Source organism: Anarhichas minor, unplaced genomic scaffold, assembly GCF_050575085.1.
Source record: "Anarhichas minor isolate MPS153535 unplaced genomic scaffold, ASM5057508v1 ptg000030l, whole genome shotgun sequence".
Taxonomy (NCBI): domain Eukaryota; kingdom Metazoa; phylum Chordata; class Actinopteri; order Perciformes; family Anarhichadidae; genus Anarhichas; species Anarhichas minor.
Window position 1 is genome coordinate 4,281,802 of NW_027466476.1, and position 19,805 is coordinate 4,301,606.

The window sequence follows — 19,805 nt, forward strand, 5'->3', positions numbered from 1 at the left end:
ACCAAAATAGCAAAGAATTATGTTAAGATCAGTCCCATGTTTGATATTCCTTAAAAATCTCTAATGACAAGAGACCTTTAAAGAATGGATAAGAATGCATTCATGAAGAATTAAAGTAATGAATACAATAAGACCAATCACTGTGAGATTTGCTAAAAATGAAATAGATGAAAAAAGGAGTAGCATGAGAGTGAGTGGTCACAGTGTGTTGTAGGATCCCTGATCTGCCATTGAAGGGCAACACTCCCCTCTGCTGTCCACCAGCTGTGCTCTGTCCAACTGCTTCACTTATTTTCATTAATTTACTTCATTCTGGCAGTTTGGCACAGGATGGACATTAAATCTGACACCTAAGTACAGCATAGTTAGCGTTACGACATCATCACGTATCTCACTAATTGCAGTGTTGCTATACTCCTGTTCTGCCACTAGGTGGCGTGAACGCATCACTGCTAACAGGTGACATATTCTGTTGCTATGGTGATGACGCCGGTGACTTAAAAACTGTAGCACGTCCCTGACAACAATTCATGTTATACAAGGTTAGTAACGTCTGTATTGCGGCTTATGTTTTACTTAAAAAAATAAATTAAAGTGTTAATTCTAACGGCTAATGTTGAATGACGTGATTAGAAATAACCGTGATTAAACGCCTTTGGGCCCTGGTTTTCTTTTCCCATGATGCATCGCTTTATTTTGTCTCGTAGCTCAGGGAGATGATTGACACCTCCTCCCCTCTCTCGCGACCAAAGGCGAGCCCCTGAAAGCATCACCGACATGCCCCACAAGGCAGGACGCTCTTAGCCGGTGAAGGCTGGTCCGTTCAACGACTATTTACAACCGTTTACATGATATTCGACGGCCGCGTATTTTCCAGCCATAAGGTATAAGCTCACTTTAATATATATTGTGTTGTTGTAGCTTCGTTAGCTGTCCAGCTAGGCTAGCATAATTAAAGCCCCACGCAACGTTACTTCCTCTGTGCGGGGAAATTGTTTAATTCAAAGACATTTTATTAGATTTCCTATATTTAATATCACGTAACCCAGTAGCATGTAGGATGTATTTATCAAATTGCCATTCCTCAAAGTAGGTTGACTTCATTGATATTGTAACCTATATAAAGGGTTAGTCAAGTCTGTTGTTATTCATCAGGGTGGCAGCTACTAATGTGTGCTCACTGTTACTAAATTACGGACTTTTATTGGAATTAAGTCCTGTTTTGGTGGATTCAACGTATGCCGAATTTTCCAGAACTCCACCACAATGCCATAACCAGTGTTTATACCCTTCGATTGGATCATTTCCTGTCGTGTATAGCAGGGTGTTACTTGGGTGACGGATTGTAAAAGGGAGTATGGTGCGTTCAATAGAGAATAGCACATATTGAGACTAGCTTGTTGTCGGTTCTGGAGACTGGACAGCTCCTCCCTGGACAGCTGCAGTACATAACATTATAGCTGCAAGGACAAGTCTTTGTCATGGCATCCTACAGTGCATCACTTCATAACACAACAAGGAAAGTGAAATGCGTTGCCAGTTTCCGGGTTTACGACCACCAACGTTTTGTTTGATACCGGTAAAGAAGGTTATATGCTGGATGACATCGCTGTCAGAAGCTCAAAAATAACATGTGTGTGTGTGTGTGTGTGAAGTAATGATCCTCTGGCAGCTACTGCCAGGACGAGCACCGCTCTGCTGTGAGATGTGGGTTTGGGGTGCTGTCCGCAATGCAGGTGCTGAAATTGAAAGTGCCTTGGATCGTAATCCCTGCCGGAAAACATGTCGCATAGGCTTTGTTTTTAATGGCTGAACTGGTTAAATTGTAGTTGTTTATCTGTTTTGCCATGTTTTATATTATTATTGAAGTGGCAGACGTTTAGATGTTAACGTTTTCTTAAACATAAACGTGTGCTAGGAGTAGGTTGATGTTAGTCTTAAATGCATTTACTTGCAAGAAAAATATTGAAGATATGCTAAGAAAAGCGATAGCTTCATGACAGGAAGACCAGTGACTGCTTAGCTCTTGTTTAGGCTAAAGATGGTAGCTAATGTTTCATGTTGCTGCAGTTCATTGATTATTTATGTTCTCTGTATAAGGAAATAAGTGGTTTGTGTATTAGGAAAAGAAAGACATGGGTCACACTGGTTTGACATTAATCTGTTAGATTTGCATTTACCCCCTTAATTGTTTCTGAACAAAGGGAAATCAACGTTATTGTCTGTGTCTAATTCACTAAAGTTGTATACTCCTTTGTACGCGTGTCACCTCCACGCTATGTCATGAGCCATTTGTGGTGAGGTCATGTCTGTGCAAATAGAAAGCTATCCAAGCTATTCTAGGAAAGAGCTGCGATGAGATAAATGCTTGCAGTGCAGGGTTTATCGGAAAGACGCCACATTGCTCATCAATAATAGATCATCTCTTCAGCTTTTAGGATGCATCATTGGTTCTATTTGTGATTACCAGTTTGTGTTTTGATTATCACATGCTTTCCTTTTCCTCTGTAAGCCATGAAAGAAAAATGCCACACAGAAGACTGTGAAGTGTGTCCAGCGAGGTGTCATGAGATATATTATTTATGTTAAGAGAGCTGATGATGTAAGAGTGAGAAGCTCTGGGATGTTTTATTGAAGCACACTTACGTATGCACGGAGAATGAGAAAAGGCTTTCTCCGCACTCAGAAGGGTTGTTGCAGGGATCAATGTGCTCTCAACTCTCCGCCCGGTACAGTTGTCTGGCAGATGATGAAGATGTTACTGAGTGATTGTATCTCTCACTCTGACTTGGCTCTGGAGACAAGGACATCGGGGGGGCGTGGAAGGTTGGGCCTCCTTGAGACTGTAAGCCTTCATGCCACACCCAGTGTCATTGTGTTCCACTTTGTTTTTGTTTTTGGTCTTTGTTGTTATTTTATACTGCTCACTCTCAGATCAATAGCTTCATGTCAGTGATTGGTTGATAATTACAGCACGCGAAAATGGAGTGCTCCTATTTCTGGATCAATTAGGATCAATTAGCCTTTTTCTGCTACAGTCTGAACGTAGCATCGACCCAGCTTTAGTAATGATGATAGCGTACACACCTTTTCTGCAAATTAACAAATGTGCATCCTCACCTTTTCCTCAGCATGTTTGCTAATTGCTCATTTTTACACTTGCTTGGTTAGTTGAAGTGCCAAATGGCCTCCATTGTGAATGTGTTTGATGGTATTATCCAATGGTAATGAAGTCGATATGTCATCTAAAGCAGATCTTGGCTGACAGAGCAAAGTGTGAGTACATCCCTAAACCCAGCTGTTGAAAGGCGAAAGGGTGAGAGCTACCGGCCTGTTTGCCAGATGGACTGACTTTACGTTTATCGTCTTCTCCTTCTCTCTCTTGTTCTCTGTCTCTCCTTGTTTTCTGTCCACCTGTGTGTCTGGAGGTCGCAAAGTCTGGTGTGTGTCTGAACACTATCAGCCATGGCATCAGCAAATGTTCCACTGGAAAATCAGCTGCACAGTGCACAGAAAAACCTGCTCTTCCTCCAGCAGGACCATGCCAGCACGTTGAAGGGGCTCCACACAGAGATTCGCAGATTACAACAGCAATGCACAGGTGAGCGCGACCACACGTAGCCACCTCTCTTCTCCTCATGCTGCGTAAAAACCAGCTCTTAGAACGTCTTAGAGGGAATATCTCAGCTGGGGCAGATCAGATGGAACACCTAAATGGATAGTTGAGATGCTGTGGGGCCACTATTAAACCTTTTAGAGAGAATATGATGACTTATGGGAAATGCACTCAAGCATCAGTGAGTACACTTTGCAATGCAAAAGCTGTATTGAGCATTATACCAGTAATAGATATACTCTTCCACAAAGGGAGGATATAAAGATGGACGCCTAGGTAAACAGCACACTGTATGCTTTGGCCCTGATTTCCCGTATCCTTGGCTAATCTGTCACTAAAGCTGACGTTGAACTCTCACTAATCTTGTTAAAGGAATACTTCGCCATAAGGAAACCACTGACACGTCTTCCCCAAACATGCAGTGGTGCTACTTAGTGTGTGTAATGTGAATGCTGTTTGATAGCTGTCCTTTTGCAACCTCATGTGACCCTCTCCTTTTTTCACAGATCTGACATATGAGCTCACTGTGAGAGGCTCTGATCCCTCAGGTAAGCCTCTATTGTCCTGTAAAGTACACACTCATCTGTTTTGCTACAGACGTTCAATGTCTTAGAAAGGCCTTAGAAAGTACTTGTAACAAGTCGTTTCCTCCTGGATTATTTATATCAAATCTATTTTTTGTTTCTTAACAAGTTATTTCAATTGTAAAAGTACAACAGCAGCAGCAGCAGACAAAACAGTCAAGGCTATGAATCTGTGTTTTCTGCTGACATAGAGGTCTGTGTCAGTGGACAGGTTTCCTGGTAACAAAGTCCCTCCCACGAAGCATTGCAGTGTGGGACTCCCTGCTGTTCATTAGAGCTCCCACTGCACAGTGACCCTCCCCCCACACGTTACCATGGCCATGTCATGGAGTCACAACACTGGTGCGATTCAGCCCCAGCTCCTCTGTCTGTATACTGACAGCAGAGTACAGTCAGGGAGGCCCCTGTTGGCTGCATGCAGCTTAATTTATTTACATGCCACTGATGACCCCACCGATGTGTGTAACTGAACAGGGAGCATGTTGCGTCTCACCAGGATCACTATGTTGCTTGCTTTTTAACATGGCTGGCCCAGATCTAAGCAATACCCTTAGGGCCTCCGGTTAGAGGCACTATCATGTTAGCGTGGGACATCTCAGAGATTGGAGTGCAGGAAATGAGATTATCTGTCACCGTGCTAATGCACAGCCTGCAACCTGCTTCGTGCAGCAGGCCTCAGCTGCTCCAACTGGGATGAAAAATGACCACCCCCCCCCCCCCTCCCTTAGAGGGATGGATAACATGTTTCTATGCATCCCTCTATTTGATAGGAGAATGGAATTAGGAAAATATAATGTAAACTAGACATCGAATACTGTACACACATTTACTGTATATACATAATGCACAGTTGTATTTTATTCCACGTTTTTTGCCCGTGTACAAACATGGCTGTATAGGCTGTTACTGGGTGGTCAGAGAAGAGCACTGCCATTGCCGTACACCAGAGTTGTAACGTGAGACTGGAGCTCCCTGCCCACTGCAGATTAGTCTCCATAGGATCAAACTCTGGTCTCTGTCAGCTGGCAGACTGTCTATAGGCAGTGTCTGCTCTTAATGTACTAATCATTGCTGCGGTCTGGGGAGATGAATGTCTCTGGCCTCTGTTTCTGTATTTCTTGTGTGCACACATGTGTACCTATGTTTGCTGTTTACTACACGTATGCATCTGTGTTTTTTTGTTGTGTGTGTTCAGACAGCAGTGAAGTCCGCTGCAGGGAGCTGCAAAGGAGATGTGAGGAGCTCGAGGCCCAGCTGAAGAAGAAGGAGGAGGAGAACACCGAGCTGCTCAGGGACCTTGAGCAGAAGAACGCCATGATCTCTGTCCTAGAAAACACCATTAAGGAGAGAGAGAAGAAGTACCTGGAGGAGCTCAAGATGAAGAGCCACAAGCTGGCTATTTTGTCCGGGGAGCTGGAGCAGAGAGCGAGCACTATTGCTTACCTAACTTCACAGCTTCACGCCACCAAGAAGAAGCTGTTAGCCGGCAGTTCGTCTGAGGCCAGCCCCAACGTTAGTCCGGTCACTTCATACAAGCCCACGCCTCCACCGGCCAAGGACAGGCAACCTGAAACCCCGCGGCGACGCATGAAGAAGAGTCTCTCCCAGCCTCTTCACCCAGAGTTGACTGAGGTGTATCGGCTTGGCCCGGACGGCCGGCGGTTGGTTCTGCGGGAGACGGTAGACGCCATGCCAGACCCCACGCCCTTCCTGCAGGCCGGGAGAGACTCTCCCGAACCGCAGGTAGTTCGAGAACGGCCTGCCGTCATCCCTCCTATTGCCTCCGAGCGCTCCCCTATCACTCCCCTGGGTGCTACGGCCAGCCCCCGACACAGCCCCGCTCGGGACCGTCAGTACAGGGCTCACGTGGGCGTGGCGCACCGCATCCCACATGGCACCCCTCCCGTGGCCCCACCGCAGGCAGAGCTGGAGACACTGGCAGTGGACCAGGTCAAGGAGGAGAAGGTTGTGCGGAAGCGCTCGGGAACCGACAGAACAGTTTAACACTGCAATGTTAACATGCACATACACACACACACGCACACGCACACACACACACATCTATTCTAAACACACTGCAAGAGCAGGAAGGAGCCTGATCCACTGTGTAGCCTGCTTTTTACGCAACACTGCAATATGAAAAAAGTAAAAGATTATAATTTTGTTCATGGTATTCCATAAAGACTTTTGTTTTTCTTAATATACATTAGAAAATGACTACTATAAAGCATGCCAAATGTTCCTTATTTTGCAACCAATGAGATCTTGTATAATACACATCTTGACTTTCGCTTCGACTTTCTCCTCATTCTGTCTCATGTGATGCATACAACCAATTCTCAGCCAAATATCTGCATCAGTGCCTGCTCGACCGGATCAACCACACACGAGCTGTGTCGTGTGTATTCATGGCTCATAGTTACCTTTACATATCTCTCTATCTGCTCCGTCTTCTCAACAACAGTCTGGACATATCAACAAACTGCTGCATAGGATAGAACTGAAATTATTAAACTAATACTCCCCGAATGTCTTTTATCTTCTTGTGATATCAGTATAATAACGTTACTGTATGTACGAGCTGCATAACGTGCAATTGAGAGATTTGCTGGTGAAGGGTGAACGAGCTGTAATTTCACCTTTCCTCTGTTGACTTGCAAAAACAGCAGTGGTGCACATGCAGTATGAACGGATGGTGACCGTATATTTGTGTGTGTGTGTGTGTATGAGCGAGAGAGTGTGTCTCTGAGAGAGACAATGAAGGCCATTGTGAGAATAAGTTTGGGCTTAAACAATATCCACTGATGCTATTTGTGATCCGAGGGCATTTTTTTGCAACACTGCTGTAATAGGATTTTGTGATATTATTAACTGTACTTTATAAAGGCTATACATTTGTAATGAATTGTTTTTTTTAATTTATTGTTTAATAGAGAGGACAAAAGCACCTCAGATGTTGACAGTAGTCACTGCACCACCAACATGACGGTAATTATAATCACTTAATAACCTGCTTTTCACATTAATATCACTTGTCCTTGAAGTATACGAATGAATCTATACAATAAAGCGATGCTTCTTTTTTTGCTTTGGTGACTTGGTTTCTGTTTGTACAGATATTTAAGGATAATACTGCTTTAAGTGTCTTAGTAAGGTGTTGGGGCCATTAAGAGCCTCCAGAACAATGTCACGTTCAAATATATTACAAGTCCACTGGAGAAATGAACACCATTCTTCCCTTTTATGTTTCGATGGTGGTTGCGGAAAGCACTTTCTAACATGTTTGTTCAAAATCAAGTTGTTGTAAATGTCATAGCATATGATTCACATCATGTTCATACTCGTTGAATCATTCAATGTCCTGTGAAACTGAAATTAGTTACTGGTACCAGGGTGTAAGTACAGGAACGATATATGTACAAGCCAAATCACTGAGCTGATGTCTTGTGAAAGCTGTATCTGTATAAAACAAAACCCATTCAGTATCATATTAAACATGACTGTCTGTCACAGCAACATCAGCTTAATGTCACTCTGACTCTGAAGTCTGCTGTTACTGAAAATGACACCAATCTCATTGGAAAAACCAGCCAGTCTGTTTCTACAAATGTGTTTGTACTTCAACTATTTGGCCACTAGGTGTCCTCCTTTATTCACAGTAAAAGCTTAGTGGAAAATAGGACACGCCATCAGTGGACACACCAACATTACAACACTTATTTTAGAGTGCTACGTTATTAAAACCTTTGGATTTAGTTTCCTGGACTGAAGATAAACTAGAAGCTGCTGATATTTCCATTGGTAATACATTTTTTTACCCTGACATTCAGGGTGCATCGTCTCCCAGTCGGCCTGGCTTTTTTTGTCCTATTTATGGGGTTTGTCATAATACGTCAGTTTAACCACTTTTGCAGTAAAATGTCTTATAGAAGAATCCATTTCATACGTTGTAGACCTTAGAGAAAATGAAAAACCTTGTGTTTTGTTGTACCTCCGTTAATAGTATAATAATATCTCAAGATAATAACTGCCTTCCCACTACAGTCCCTGGTGCTTGTACATCTATGTGAATCTCCACTGCATGTTGAAAATTGCATAGGCCCACAAGTCTCCTGAGGTGTAGTGCCACTCCTGGAATAAATACCACGACAGACAAGTGATTAAAATAAATTTTATTTTGGGAAACATATTTGGTTAAACTCACTTAAGGTAGGCGTCTCAGTCTTCACAGGTATGTTGCAGTGAGACCAAACAAACTTATTGATTAAATCATTTGGCATAATATTCACTTTACTTTCAAATTTACAGTTGAAAAGGCCACTTGATGCTCTTCAGAGGACAGTCAGTAAAGGACATTTAAAGACATCAATAAACACACACTACAAACAACAAATATACTTGTTCTCACACTTGGCAAAAATACAAGAAAAAATACAAATGCATTACTAGTCTCGCAGTTTAAGAGCATAATTTAAACCGTAAATATGTTCACTTTTGACTTGAGATCCTGACGGCAGAGCAGATCTTTCACGTTGAAAAGCATTTTAATTTAGAAAAGAAAAAAATATATTTTAAAAATCCTTTTTGGCATGCCTCCATGCTTATTTCTTATTAATGAAGGAAAGTGCCTTGTTTTTATTATAACATTGATTTTACATCTCTTACAATAATAAAGTAGCAATTGCTAATGTAATTCTTTAGTACTTTATTGTACTTCTATGAACTCTGGCTTGTTTGGATGTTTGAGAAACACAGTTTGATATGTTGATGTAGAGCTTTAAACCTGTGCCGTCACTGTGCAGGCTCTAATCTCTTGGCTGGCGATGTCATTTTCTTCTGTTGAAAGCCTGGACAGAGAGGTGACCATTTGTTACCAAAACATGTATATTACAGTCCAACAGAGGAAAAGTGAAAATCTAAAAAGTGCAAACCTGAATCTGTAAGGTGGTTTAACTCTTCCTCCAGCTGCTCATCGGTGATATCCAAGCGTCTGTAAGGCACCGCAGGCAGAGAACTGAGCAGGTCGGCACCTCGGAGGCTCGGCTCCCCGGGGATTCGCAAACCGTTTGTTGGAACTTCAGGATAACTTGAGATGGAATCCGGCTTTGACTCGTCCAACAAAGATTTCAGTTCCTCCTCCAGCTCATCCATGTCTTCATCTACAAAAACAAACACATGACAAACTTAGACCCTCCTTGATATTCATATACACAATGTATTTAAGACCCAACAGTACGTCATACCTGCGCTGGTCACGCCACTGGATATAGTTTGGTTCACCTCATCTTGAGTGTCACATAACTGGTTAAATCATAGGAAAGACACATTAAGATGTTTTAAGTGCAAGGTTTAATTAGAATGATAAAATATACAATTAACCATCTGTAAATATACATCTACTGTACCTCCTGTATTTGATCCACAAGACTCTCAGCACGTTCCACAGTCACGTCCTTCAGAGAGAGTCTCAGGGCGGACACTCCGGCCTGATATGCTTGCATAACCTACAAACATGATCAGCACACACTTACACTATTGACAACACACTCGGTTATAGATAACTACACAGAAAGAGAGCTCACGTTCACTCTGCCCTCTTACCGTCTTATCAGTCTGCGACTGGGCTATTCTGTCCAGGATTCCTCTGATGGACTCCAGGTTGGCAAACAAGCCGTCGGCTCTCTTTTCCACCCTCTTGCAGCCCCTTAAACACCTCAGCGCCTGTGGGATAGACAGTGAATATTACCACTGAAACCAGTGCTGTGAGGTTTGGTTTGCGCACAGTAAGATGTTTTTTTTTTGTTTCAGTTCAATGTTATTATGTACCTGTGATTTCTTCCCTTCCCGGAGAAGTGCCCTTGCTTCCTCTTTGCACCTGCAGATAATGCAAAGCGTCAGCAATAATCACATAAAAGTACCATCTTCTTTGACATCAACCGATCACTATCAATACTCATTCTGTTTCTACTTAAAGTTCATATTTGAGTTGATGTACTTGTCAGCATCAAGGCCCAGTTTCTCCACCCGCTCTCCCAGCAGCTTCTCACTGCGCTGCAGCTGGTAGATGCCCATATCCACATCGCTGACTGGGGAAAAATTATCTTGCCCAGCCTGACAAAACTTGACAATCTGTAAAGACACATTGAAGAGAGTTGAAAATGAAAACATTAAAACAGCAATCAGAGGATATCTCTTATCAGGCTTTGTCGTGAAAGATAACTGTCAAACGGTGCGTCTTTTGAATGAGAATGTGTTTACCTTCTCACCCTCGTGCAATGAAACCGTCACTTGCTTGTCCCTCTGTAGCTGCAGGAGCGCCATGCACAGGGTGCTCTCATCGGCACAGACGTCAGAGGAGAGAGTACAGAGCTCTGGAAATGACAGGATGGAGCGCCTTGCAGATCCACTGCTCCTGTACACCTTGAGTAATTCTGCTGCTTTCTCCTGGAAAACAAAGGAAAACCACAATAACGTTTAGTGTCAGCCCTGAACATCAGAGATTGGGAAAGAGAAACCATTCAGCACGGTTGCAAGTTGATCCGTCTTCAAAGTAACGTTATCTCTGGCGGTACGGTACTCCACACACTCGTTTGCATGTTGTACTGGACATTTGTTGTAAAAACTGAAGGGGGACGAATAAAGGTAATGCACAACATATTCCACCAATAAGTATAACACAACAAAACATGGTGTTTTACGTGATAATGTTGTATTGTAGAGCCTCATCAGGAGTTAAACAAACCTTCACTAGTTCAATGACAACGAAGGACTCCTCCAAAGGCACCTGGTTGCTTCCCAGAAGAGTTGAGAATGTCCATTTCAGAGGTTTTACCAGCAGCAGGCCGAGACCCCAGGACAGCCAGCCACAGTCCACATTGGCAGCAAACTCGGACTCCCTCTGGATCTTCCCACATCTGGCAGAAGTTAAAATACAAGACGATGTAACCAGACTGACCCACAGAGACAGTAACAGTCAGCGATGACATGACGCAGTAACAGTTACCTGGCCATGGACTGGATGACAGTCACCAAGCCCAGTGGTGACTTCTCTTTCCTTCTGAAGGTCTTGTTCAGCTCCTGCAGACTGACGTACACGGTGCCTCGGTCCCTGCAGCTTTTAATGACCAGAGCCGTCCAGAAGTCCATCTTACTGTCCCAGTCCGTCGTGTTTACATCTCGGTTCTCGTTGAAGTCCGAGAACATAAAATTCATCCGCTCGTCGTCCTCCCATTCAGCTGCCAACTTAATTTCTGTGGCGTTAGACATTTGAAATACCTAAACTTTAACTCAAGCTTTATCGACTTGCTTATGTTGTCAAGCAGACAGCTAACGCGTTAGCTAACGTTTAGCTTAGAGTCAAGTTAACGTTAGGTTAGCTAACAACAGCCACTAACTGCTCTCTTTCTGAGCAGAAACAAACACTTTAACGCTATGTGAGTTACAGTTTCCTCTGTTAAAGGAACACTTAGAGCATTAGCTCGCATACAGCTGCCAGCTATCGAAACCAACCCTCACTTCAACATGATGCATTGATATACGATATTCGGCTACATGTCAACAACGTATGGGCGCGCGCGTTTTATAATTCAGAACCGTGCGAAAAGGCGGTGATAACGTGTGCAAAGTAGACTATGGTATTACTCCACCCACGCAGACAGCCGGAGCAACAAAGCGAGCGCACTCATAACTCTGCTCACGAACATTCATTTTGCGCATTTTACGCGCATATCACGCGCATATCCCTGCAACGGGAGAGATATCTTCTTCCCAGGATATATGTGTGGTTTAAGTATTTTTAATTTGAGTTTGCAGTGAGTACAAAACTACTGAATGGCGTATTTTCATTATTTCTTTTATTTTCTACAGCCTGTAGTCTACAACTCAAAGGGCCTCATACGCCATTATCCAGATTTAACAGCTAACACAGTAGCTACCAATGTACTTTAAGACTCATTTGTAGGCCTACTGCAATACAAAATAAACTACTGATGGCTGCAGGAGTTGTGTTATGGGGTTATCACGGTTTTCGAGAAGCAAATTCTAACCACATAAGACAGGACAGAGAATCTTTTATGGGCTTCAAAACTGAATTTAATCATATAACCCCTTCCATGTGCAAATGTACACCTCGACAAATAAATACAGTTTGTAACTGTACATTAGAAAACAGGAAATTATTTGAAATTTTTCAGAACTTTAATATACATTCTCCAACATGTTGTACAACGCCATTGTTTATTTGTTAATCCCCACGTTTGCAATAGTGCCCCCAAATGTTCTCTCATTTCCTACGTCCCCCAAAAAAAATCCCAGTGTTGTGAACTGGGGAGACATTTTGGATAATAGCTTTAAAAACACTACATTCTAAAGAGCAATAGCAGGTCTTTCACATTTTCAGTTAATTCTTTGCGCCCCATGATTAGTTTGCTCATGCCTCAGACTGGCTCTGATCCTATGTTATTATTGCGGAATGAACATTAAATCCAAAACAAATTCAATGGTATCTCATATATAAAGATAGACATAATCAAGGATTTTTAAGTATTGAAATGGTAAGTATTGCTTGTTTTACATAGTTCTATCATATATATTGTACTGTGTCATGCAAAATGCTACACAGATAAACTACACTGTGTAATTTACAAAACCTTCATTGTTTTACAGTCAGTTACAATATCCAGTCTCATCCAGTGAATAATTCTGTCGATGCACATGCATATCATTTTCACATTGGTAAAATGCAGCATAGAATATAATAGTTTAGTCCTGCCAAACATTGCCTCGATTAATTTTTGGCAGAACAGAAGCAAATATGCGTCAGTGACACAACACTTACGTTGGCATGTTACTGATGCTGTGTATCATCACATTATTGCATTCAGATGTTAAGGGATAGTGCATAAAAATAGATTAATCATTTAATCAGTTGCCTTGCTTAAAACATTCAGGTGAAACAGCAGACCTTAAGTTACATGGCTTTAACATTTTGCAGTCTTTCCTTTATTTGGCACATGTTGATAAATGCTGAGAAACACCTCCTTTCGCTCTGGCTGTAGCATGTCTACTTGGCACTTAGATCCAGCAGCAGGTGCTGATAGGCCAGGGTGTTGCCTTTGAAGCTAGCAGCCAGCATTATGTCCTTGTTGTCTACAGATACCAAGCTGAACGCTCGCGGGGCTCTCATGTTGAGCTCCTGGAAGGGCTGAAAGCGTTGAGTGAGGTCATCCCACAGGTATACTCTGGAGAAGGAGAAATCACTTCCAAGAATTAGGTACTGGCGGAGGCCCACTGTGAAAGGATACACTGCCATTGAGCCTCGCGAAGGAAGAGTCTGGGTCTCTATGAACCGCTGTCCTTCCCAGCGGAGGATCTTGGAGTCACCTATGAAGCGTGTGAGGCAAAGGTAAAGAACTTTCCTCACCCAAAAGTGCTTAACCATCTGTACATCTGCTAGCTCTGTGATTTGGGAGAAGAAAGCAAACTGCTTCTGGCCTCGGTTCCACTGGTAAACCACCGGCGCCTGAGAGGCGCTGGAGAGGATGAGGTGAGGCTTTCCCCCAACATCAAGGAACTCCACATGTGTGTCCCGATGCCAGGGATGAAGGGACTGGTGAGAATAGAAACCATTGCTGTTCCAGCGATAAATGCTGGTGGAGCCTGCCTTGGAGCTGTCTGCTACTACAAAGTACCACTCCTCATCCAGCTGGAAGGTCTCCACAAAGTTGGGCTTCCTCACGCGAGTGGTGTCGATGTCTTGGATCTTTACAAAGCGCTGCGGGCCGTCTTCCCACCTGCGATAACAAAGGGGTTGTCATAGTATTCCTACAGCTTTTCACAGATAAAATAATCTTTTGGGAAACACACTTATTTGCTTTCTTGCCGAGAGTTAGATGAGAAGATTGATACCACTCTCGGCACACATTGAGGAATGTATTGCCTCAATTGACTACATTTACCATCAACACTGATTGGACATCTGCATAAAAGGTGGCGACTTTTCCCCCTTAAGGTTATGTTTTTCTATATGCTGGAGAAATTCAACAGGGCACTAGACCTGCAAGATTAGGTTGCAAGGCTTACTTGTAGATATGAGATCCACCAAAGAGTTGAGCGACAACCATGTAAAGACTGTTGTTTATCACCACTGGTTTGCAGTACACAGCAGAGCGAGCTGCATGAGAGATACACATGAGCAGAAAAGACGGTAGGATTATTTTTTTAAACATAGAATGGTACAATATTTGTGCTTTCATAGCTGGCAACTTACAAGTAATGTTATGAAACATCCTGAAGACCATCTCCACGTGATCCCATACATACAAGGTGCAGAACCCTGAGTCAGGCTGAGCAAAGGCCACAAACTGATCCTCATTGAACTCATAGGACTCCACCGACACAGAGTGGAAAGGGAAGGTTTCATAAACAGCAAAATCTATGGGAAGACAATGTGGAATTACAATACTTATAAAACAAGGAGTTATGCCATGACACCACCAGAATCTTTGTCAGAAAGAAGGTGAAACCTGCGCTGATGCAGTTGAAGTCTCGTGGTGTGAGGTCGTGGATTCGGCGTCCCTGGAATTCAAAAGGGCTGGCACAGTAGATGGCAGGAACAGAAGTGTTGGTCTTCTCCATCCAGTCGACCAGCCATTTGATCTTACAGTCGCAGCGGAAAGAGTTCCCCCGCAGGTCTCTGAGTAACAGGTAAGGAAGAGGGACAATAGCAGTTTATATCTTAAATGCTCAAATGTAAATCAGAATCAGCTTTATTGGCCAAATATGCACATACAAGGAATGTGAATCTGTTTTTTTCTTTTTCCATCTCTCTCGATGTACTAACACAGTGTTAATAACTATTAATAACAGCTAGGGACAAAGACAACAAAGCTGGACAGATAAAGGTAAAGAATAGACAGGACTGTTATGTACACAAGTACAGAAAAACATCTTCCTAACCTAACAGGAAGGAAACAACCGACAAAAGTGTTTTAGTGCACCAGCATGGTTTGACTCAGACAGAAACCACAAACTGGAGCCAGACAGTTTTACAGCCAATTGTGGTAGTCCACTAAACCCTCAGGGAACCCCAGCAAACCAGTGTTTTGTAGAGACAGATTGTAGGGTCAAAGCTCTTGGGTTGATTTCAGTGAAGGCACACTTACAAATCTGTGAGGATGTCTAGATGTTTGAATAGATCTCTTGGCAGCTGCTGCAGGTTGTTGTTTGAGAGCGATCTGAAAAATACCAGAAAACATAGCTGTCCTCATTGGTTGCATTGTATGTAATTGCCAAAGAAACGGTGTACCTGCTTTTCAAGTTTCTTTACAAATGTTCCGGTTTCTAAATATATTTTAGCTTCATCCGATCGTCTATTGTGCAAAGTGACAATTGGTAGACAGGGTTTCGTATCTTATTAGCTCAACACAATACTTACAGATGAGTCAGGGACTTGAGTCCTCTGAGGGTGTACTTTGAGAGAGCCTGGATGTCGTTATTCTCAATGAACCTGAGGAGAGAACAAACCACCCACATGTCACACAGTGATGAAAAACTCTGAAATTCAGCCTATATTATAGGATGTGATGCTTGTTTGGAAACAAGGTTGTGTTGTCAGTGCAGGATACAAGAGGCATTTGACTGTAAGCAGCAATTATGTCACTATGATTGATTTACTATCAAAAGGTAATGGCCTAAGGAGTAAGTCTGGGTTGAAAACATTTGACAATACAGATATATATTTTATTATTTATTATTTTCCATTTGATAGATCCTACTGACTAATACAATCAGTGTAGAAACTGCAAAGAAAAAACGTTAAAAAAAAGACTGTTGATGGCAAAAGCTAATTTCATGCCTTTGATTTAATGTGATAAAAATAAGTGCAGCCAGTGTTAAAAAGGTCTGCGTGTCAGCATCATTTGAATCCGTCCTGTGTACGTTTTGTCTATTGTTAGACGAGGACGTACAGCATGTGCAGAGGTGGCTGGATATGAAAGTGTGACTTTATTAGTATTCATAGCGGGTAGTGACGGTATTGGCAGTGATGCAGAGAGGCCTGATGGCTGGGCTGCAGCCAAAGCCACACACAGCAAGCAGCCGGAGGCAGGGCCACCACCGAGAGCTGCATGGTCCAAGCCATCAGCTAACTACTTTCTAAAGCACATCAATTCACAGAATGGCATATTCAGCTTTAGCACACTATAGGGGCAGTGTGCTCGCTTTCGTACGGGGATTTATTTTCAGTTTTACTTTTGGCATCCTTTGCAATACTGCAGTCCAATCCTGAAATCTTACAGTGCTGCATTAAGGTCAATGCTATTCACTTTGCAGGGAAATAAAGCTACCTAGACCTATTGTAATTAATCATTCACAAAAGTAAACAATGCATGACAGAAAGAAAAGAGTGCAATACTAAAAATCTGTTGAACGTGGGAGTCAAAGTCAGCAAGCTGACCCAGTAACAGTTACACAGCAGTATTTATTTTAAAGTGTGTGTATTGAGTATTGAACTGATCAAGGGTGTGTTTTACAGCTTGTGAATTTAACTTTCTATTTATGATAGAAAGTATGTCCTAGAGTATTTATTATTTCAAATGTTACATGGTTTCACCTTAAAACTGTTTCTTTAGCAAACATCTTTGTCAGTACACGCACAGTAATATAAGTACATTTTATTCAATATTTCTAAAAAATCGGATGCACCAAAACACAGCGAGTTAAAAAAACGGGTCAAAATGATTTTTGAGGAACCATTGAAGTGTGACACTTACAGGTACTGCAGGTGAGACAGGCCAGCAAAGGCATCATCAGCAACCATGGTGAATGTGTTGGAGTTCAAGAGCCTGCAAAAAGGAGACAATAATGATCAAGTCATGTAGACAGTGTGATACATGTTCAACTGAAGTGAGAGGGCTAAACAACCGACTGACACATTAATATATATAATTATTTATATTTGTCTCTGGGCTTATTCAGATGCTTTTTAAAGAAGAGAGTACAACGCATAAAAATAGTTATAGTCTCTATCACATAAAACAATCACAGTATATAAAGCTAATACAATATAAACACATAAATACTTTGGAATCACACAAACACACACAGACCAAGACAAAAACACACACACGGACGTGACCACACACTCATGATTGCATCTGAGTAGATAAACGGCCCTTTGTCCGGCAGAGCACAACTGAAGGGAGTCAGTGATTGGCAATGGCACTGATACAGAGCCACTTTACTCTTATTACTGCTATGTCACCACTGTTTTCAATAAGCATTCATTTCTAGTAGCTGAAGTCACTCCCATTGTCACTGCAAGACAAAAGCTGTCTGCGAGCGCTACACTATCGACTGTGTTAAAACACGTGTGTGACATTAAGTGTAGTGACTTTATTTTCAAACAGGGACAAGTGTGAAGCTCACTGGTATAGTAAAAGAGATATGAATTAAGAGTTTATGATGTTTAAAGGTTGTGAAAGTGCTCTGTTGTGGGTCGGAACACTCACAGGAACTGCAGTAGATGAAGGTGCGAGAAAGCTCCCTCTGGGACTGTAGTAAAGGCTGCGTTTACCATCGTCCTGTTTAGACAAACATCATCATCATCATCATCATCATCATCATCATCATCATCCTCCTCATCAGATGTGTAGAAGAGTCACTTCATGTGTTTCATCTTATTCCAACATAGACTGTGTATTTATTTATTTCTTCTCTCGGGACATGGCCTTCCTTGCAGTGTAAATATGAAGAAGGGCTAAATATATTTAAAAAGAAAACTAGGACACACAAGTTCCTTCTTCACGTCTTCTTCTCTATTGTAAAAGGAGGACACCTCCACCAGCCTGTGCTCTGGAATTCCCTTGACTCGTGTATTCAATCCTCTGGCGATGGGGGTCAGTGTCCCATGAAAAGGGACAACTTGTAACTTTAAGTAGAACATAAAATTCCCACATCAAGTGTTAAGCTTTCCAAATCGTTACATGTGCTCTGTTCATTGAGCGTATCTCTGAACTCTCTTCAAGATTAGACCTCTCAGAGGAGAAGCAGGTCTCCTGCAGAGAAATAGGGAATCTATTGTTAGTATTACTCTCTGGAGCTCGACCGCATTTTACAGCTGTGCTGCCCCAGCTAAGTTCAGAAATAAGTTACAGTAAAGGGACATTATTATTATCATTATTATTATTTAATGCTGTCTGGTATATATCTCTCTGTTAATGCAAAGACACATTGCATAAAGAAAACAGCAGCTGTATTCACTTTTAGTTTATTAAAAGACAAGTAGGGGTTCCCGCATCATTACATAACAGAGGGTGACATCAGTGATGTACCCATCTCTACCAGCCTGCATAATGCTCACACTTCATACAGGTTATGAAAATGTGCTTTTGAAGAGTGAAAACCACAGACACACACAGATGTTGGACTCACAGAGAGATGATTCCAGGTGGGAAGCTCTTGGGGATGGCCTTGGTATCCACGCAGAAGGCACTGTCTTTGGTGCAGGAGCACGTCGCAGGACATCTGGGAATCTTTGGGGCCCTCCTGGCGTTTGATTCCCTCGGCAGGCAGAGACACAGACACAGAAGCGACAAGCAGATCAGCCTCGTCCATATCTGTCCGAGCTCCAGCATGCTTGGGCAGGAGGAAAGGGGAAGCTGTGTGGATGAGCTTCTTGAAGTTTCTCCTCAGTGGCTTGTTGAGAGGCGCTACGCTACGATAATGCTCAGCACAGAGTTGAGCATGAGAGTGAGAGGATGGGTAAGAGAGAAAGGAAGGGAGGGAGGAGGGAAAGTAAGCATAGTCCTGTGTATCCTCAGTGGAAGGGGGGGGGGGGGGGGGGGGGGGGGTGGCTCGGTGTGCTCTGCAGCTTCCTTGGATCTGCGTAATCTTTCTCTCTCAGGAGCTGCTGCCAGAGTGCACACTGCAGGAATGACGAGCAAGGCTGCTTTCTCGGCACTAGGACCTGTAAGAAGTGTAGCTGACAATGAATTATTTACTACTGCACACGCAGAAAACCTTAGAACAACAGCAGCAGGGAGGGACAGAGAGGGTGAGGTTGGAAGGGAGGGAGAGCGGTGAGGAGGTTGGGTCAGTGCTGATGGCACATTAGACTACCATGTACTGTGAAGCTCTTATCAGGTGTGAAGTCGTGTGGAGCTGCTGCAGTCATGAGAGCAGACAAGGAGGCATCAAGGATGCAGGGGGAACTGTGTGTGCATGCATCCATGTGTCCGTGGCTGTGTGTGTGTGGGAGGGTGTTTGCATTCTGGCAGCTTTAAACAGCAACCAGTGGTGAGACTTTCTCAAAACATGAAGGTGCACACCAAGAAACACTTGATGCAGCCAATAATGCTGAACAAAATACTCCAGTGCTGTACCAGAAAAATAGCTAGGTTGGGGACTGTATCAACATTTGTATTTTAAAGCCACTACCTCTCAGATGACAGCGATGATGAACAACATCTTCAACCCTGTGACACCCAAATTAATCCTCTTCCTATTTCTAGCTGGCCTATTTTGATCTCTACTACTAATACTAATGGGACAAGAGGACCCACTGACTGTGTAAATGTGGTCTTTAAAAGAAAAACATTTACATATTT

General features: G+C 42.8%; 3 protein-coding genes across 3 annotated transcripts; 1 reads left to right on the forward strand and 2 right to left on the reverse strand.

Moving 5' to 3' along the window:
- Positions 1-760: 760 nt before the first annotated feature.
- ccdc92 (coiled-coil domain containing 92) lies at positions 761-7,270 on the forward strand. Its single transcript, XM_076104709.1, has 4 exons — positions 761-884; positions 3,429-3,601; positions 4,123-4,164; positions 5,396-7,270. The coding sequence occupies exons 2-4, from the start codon at positions 3,466-3,468 to the stop codon at positions 6,202-6,204; spliced, it is 987 nt and encodes a 328-aa protein (XP_075960824.1). The 5' UTR covers positions 761-884; positions 3,429-3,465; the 3' UTR covers positions 6,205-7,270.
- Positions 7,271-8,357: 1,087 nt separating this feature from the next.
- Positions 8,358-11,749, reverse strand: chmp7 (charged multivesicular body protein 7). The gene is made up of 10 exons (XM_076104615.1): positions 11,204-11,749; positions 10,943-11,114; positions 10,459-10,644; positions 10,196-10,329; positions 10,027-10,075; positions 9,802-9,921; positions 9,606-9,704; positions 9,444-9,501; positions 9,132-9,359; positions 8,358-9,047 (listed from the first exon to the last, which is right to left on the reverse strand). The coding sequence occupies exons 1-10, from the start codon at positions 11,464-11,466 to the stop codon at positions 8,992-8,994; spliced, it is 1,365 nt and encodes a 454-aa protein (XP_075960730.1). The 5' UTR covers positions 11,467-11,749; the 3' UTR covers positions 8,358-8,991.
- Positions 11,750-13,261: 1,512 nt separating this feature from the next.
- lgi3 (leucine-rich repeat LGI family, member 3) lies at positions 13,262-18,833 on the reverse strand. Its single transcript, XM_076104664.1, has 9 exons — positions 18,631-18,833; positions 17,709-17,780; positions 16,971-17,042; positions 15,635-15,706; positions 15,363-15,434; positions 14,724-14,893; positions 14,468-14,632; positions 14,281-14,371; positions 13,262-13,991 (listed from the first exon to the last, which is right to left on the reverse strand). Exons 1-9 carry the CDS (start codon positions 18,831-18,833, stop codon positions 13,262-13,264), a joined length of 1,647 nt encoding a protein of 548 aa, XP_075960779.1.
- Positions 18,834-19,805: the final 972 nt, after the last annotated feature.

Bases quoted from the DNA above. Each gene is read 5' to 3' on its own strand.
- ccdc92 (XM_076104709.1), top strand. From the start codon at position 3,466: ATGGCATCAGCAAATGTTCCACTGGAAAATCAGCTGCACAGTGCACAG. The intron at 3,602-4,122 runs GTGAGCGCGACC...CTTTTTTCACAG, and splicing joins ATTACAACAGCAATGCACAG to ATCTGACATATGAGCTCACT. The intron at 4,165-5,395 runs GTAAGCCTCTAT...GTGTGTGTTCAG, and splicing joins GAGAGGCTCTGATCCCTCAG to ACAGCAGTGAAGTCCGCTGC.
- lgi3 (XM_076104664.1), bottom strand. From the start codon at position 18,833: ATGCTGGAGCTCGGACAGATATGGACGAGGCTGATCTGCTTGTCGCTT. The intron at 15,707-16,970 runs GTAAGTGTCACA...TTCTCTCCTCAG, and splicing joins CTGTCTCACCTGCAGTACCT to GTTCATTGAGAATAACGACA. The intron at 14,633-14,723 runs GTTTCACCTTCT...GTCTTCCCATAG, and splicing joins CTTCAACTGCATCAGCGCAG to ATTTTGCTGTTTATGAAACC.
- chmp7 (XM_076104615.1), bottom strand. From the start codon at position 11,466: ATGTCTAACGCCACAGAAATTAAGTTGGCAGCTGAATGGGAGGACGAC. The intron at 10,076-10,195 runs GTACATCAACTC...CATTATCTGCAG, and splicing joins CTGGGCCTTGATGCTGACAA to GTGCAAAGAGGAAGCAAGGG. The intron at 9,048-9,131 runs GTTTGCACTTTT...CTCTCTGTCCAG, and splicing joins AAACCACCTTACAGATTCAG to GCTTTCAACAGAAGAAAATG.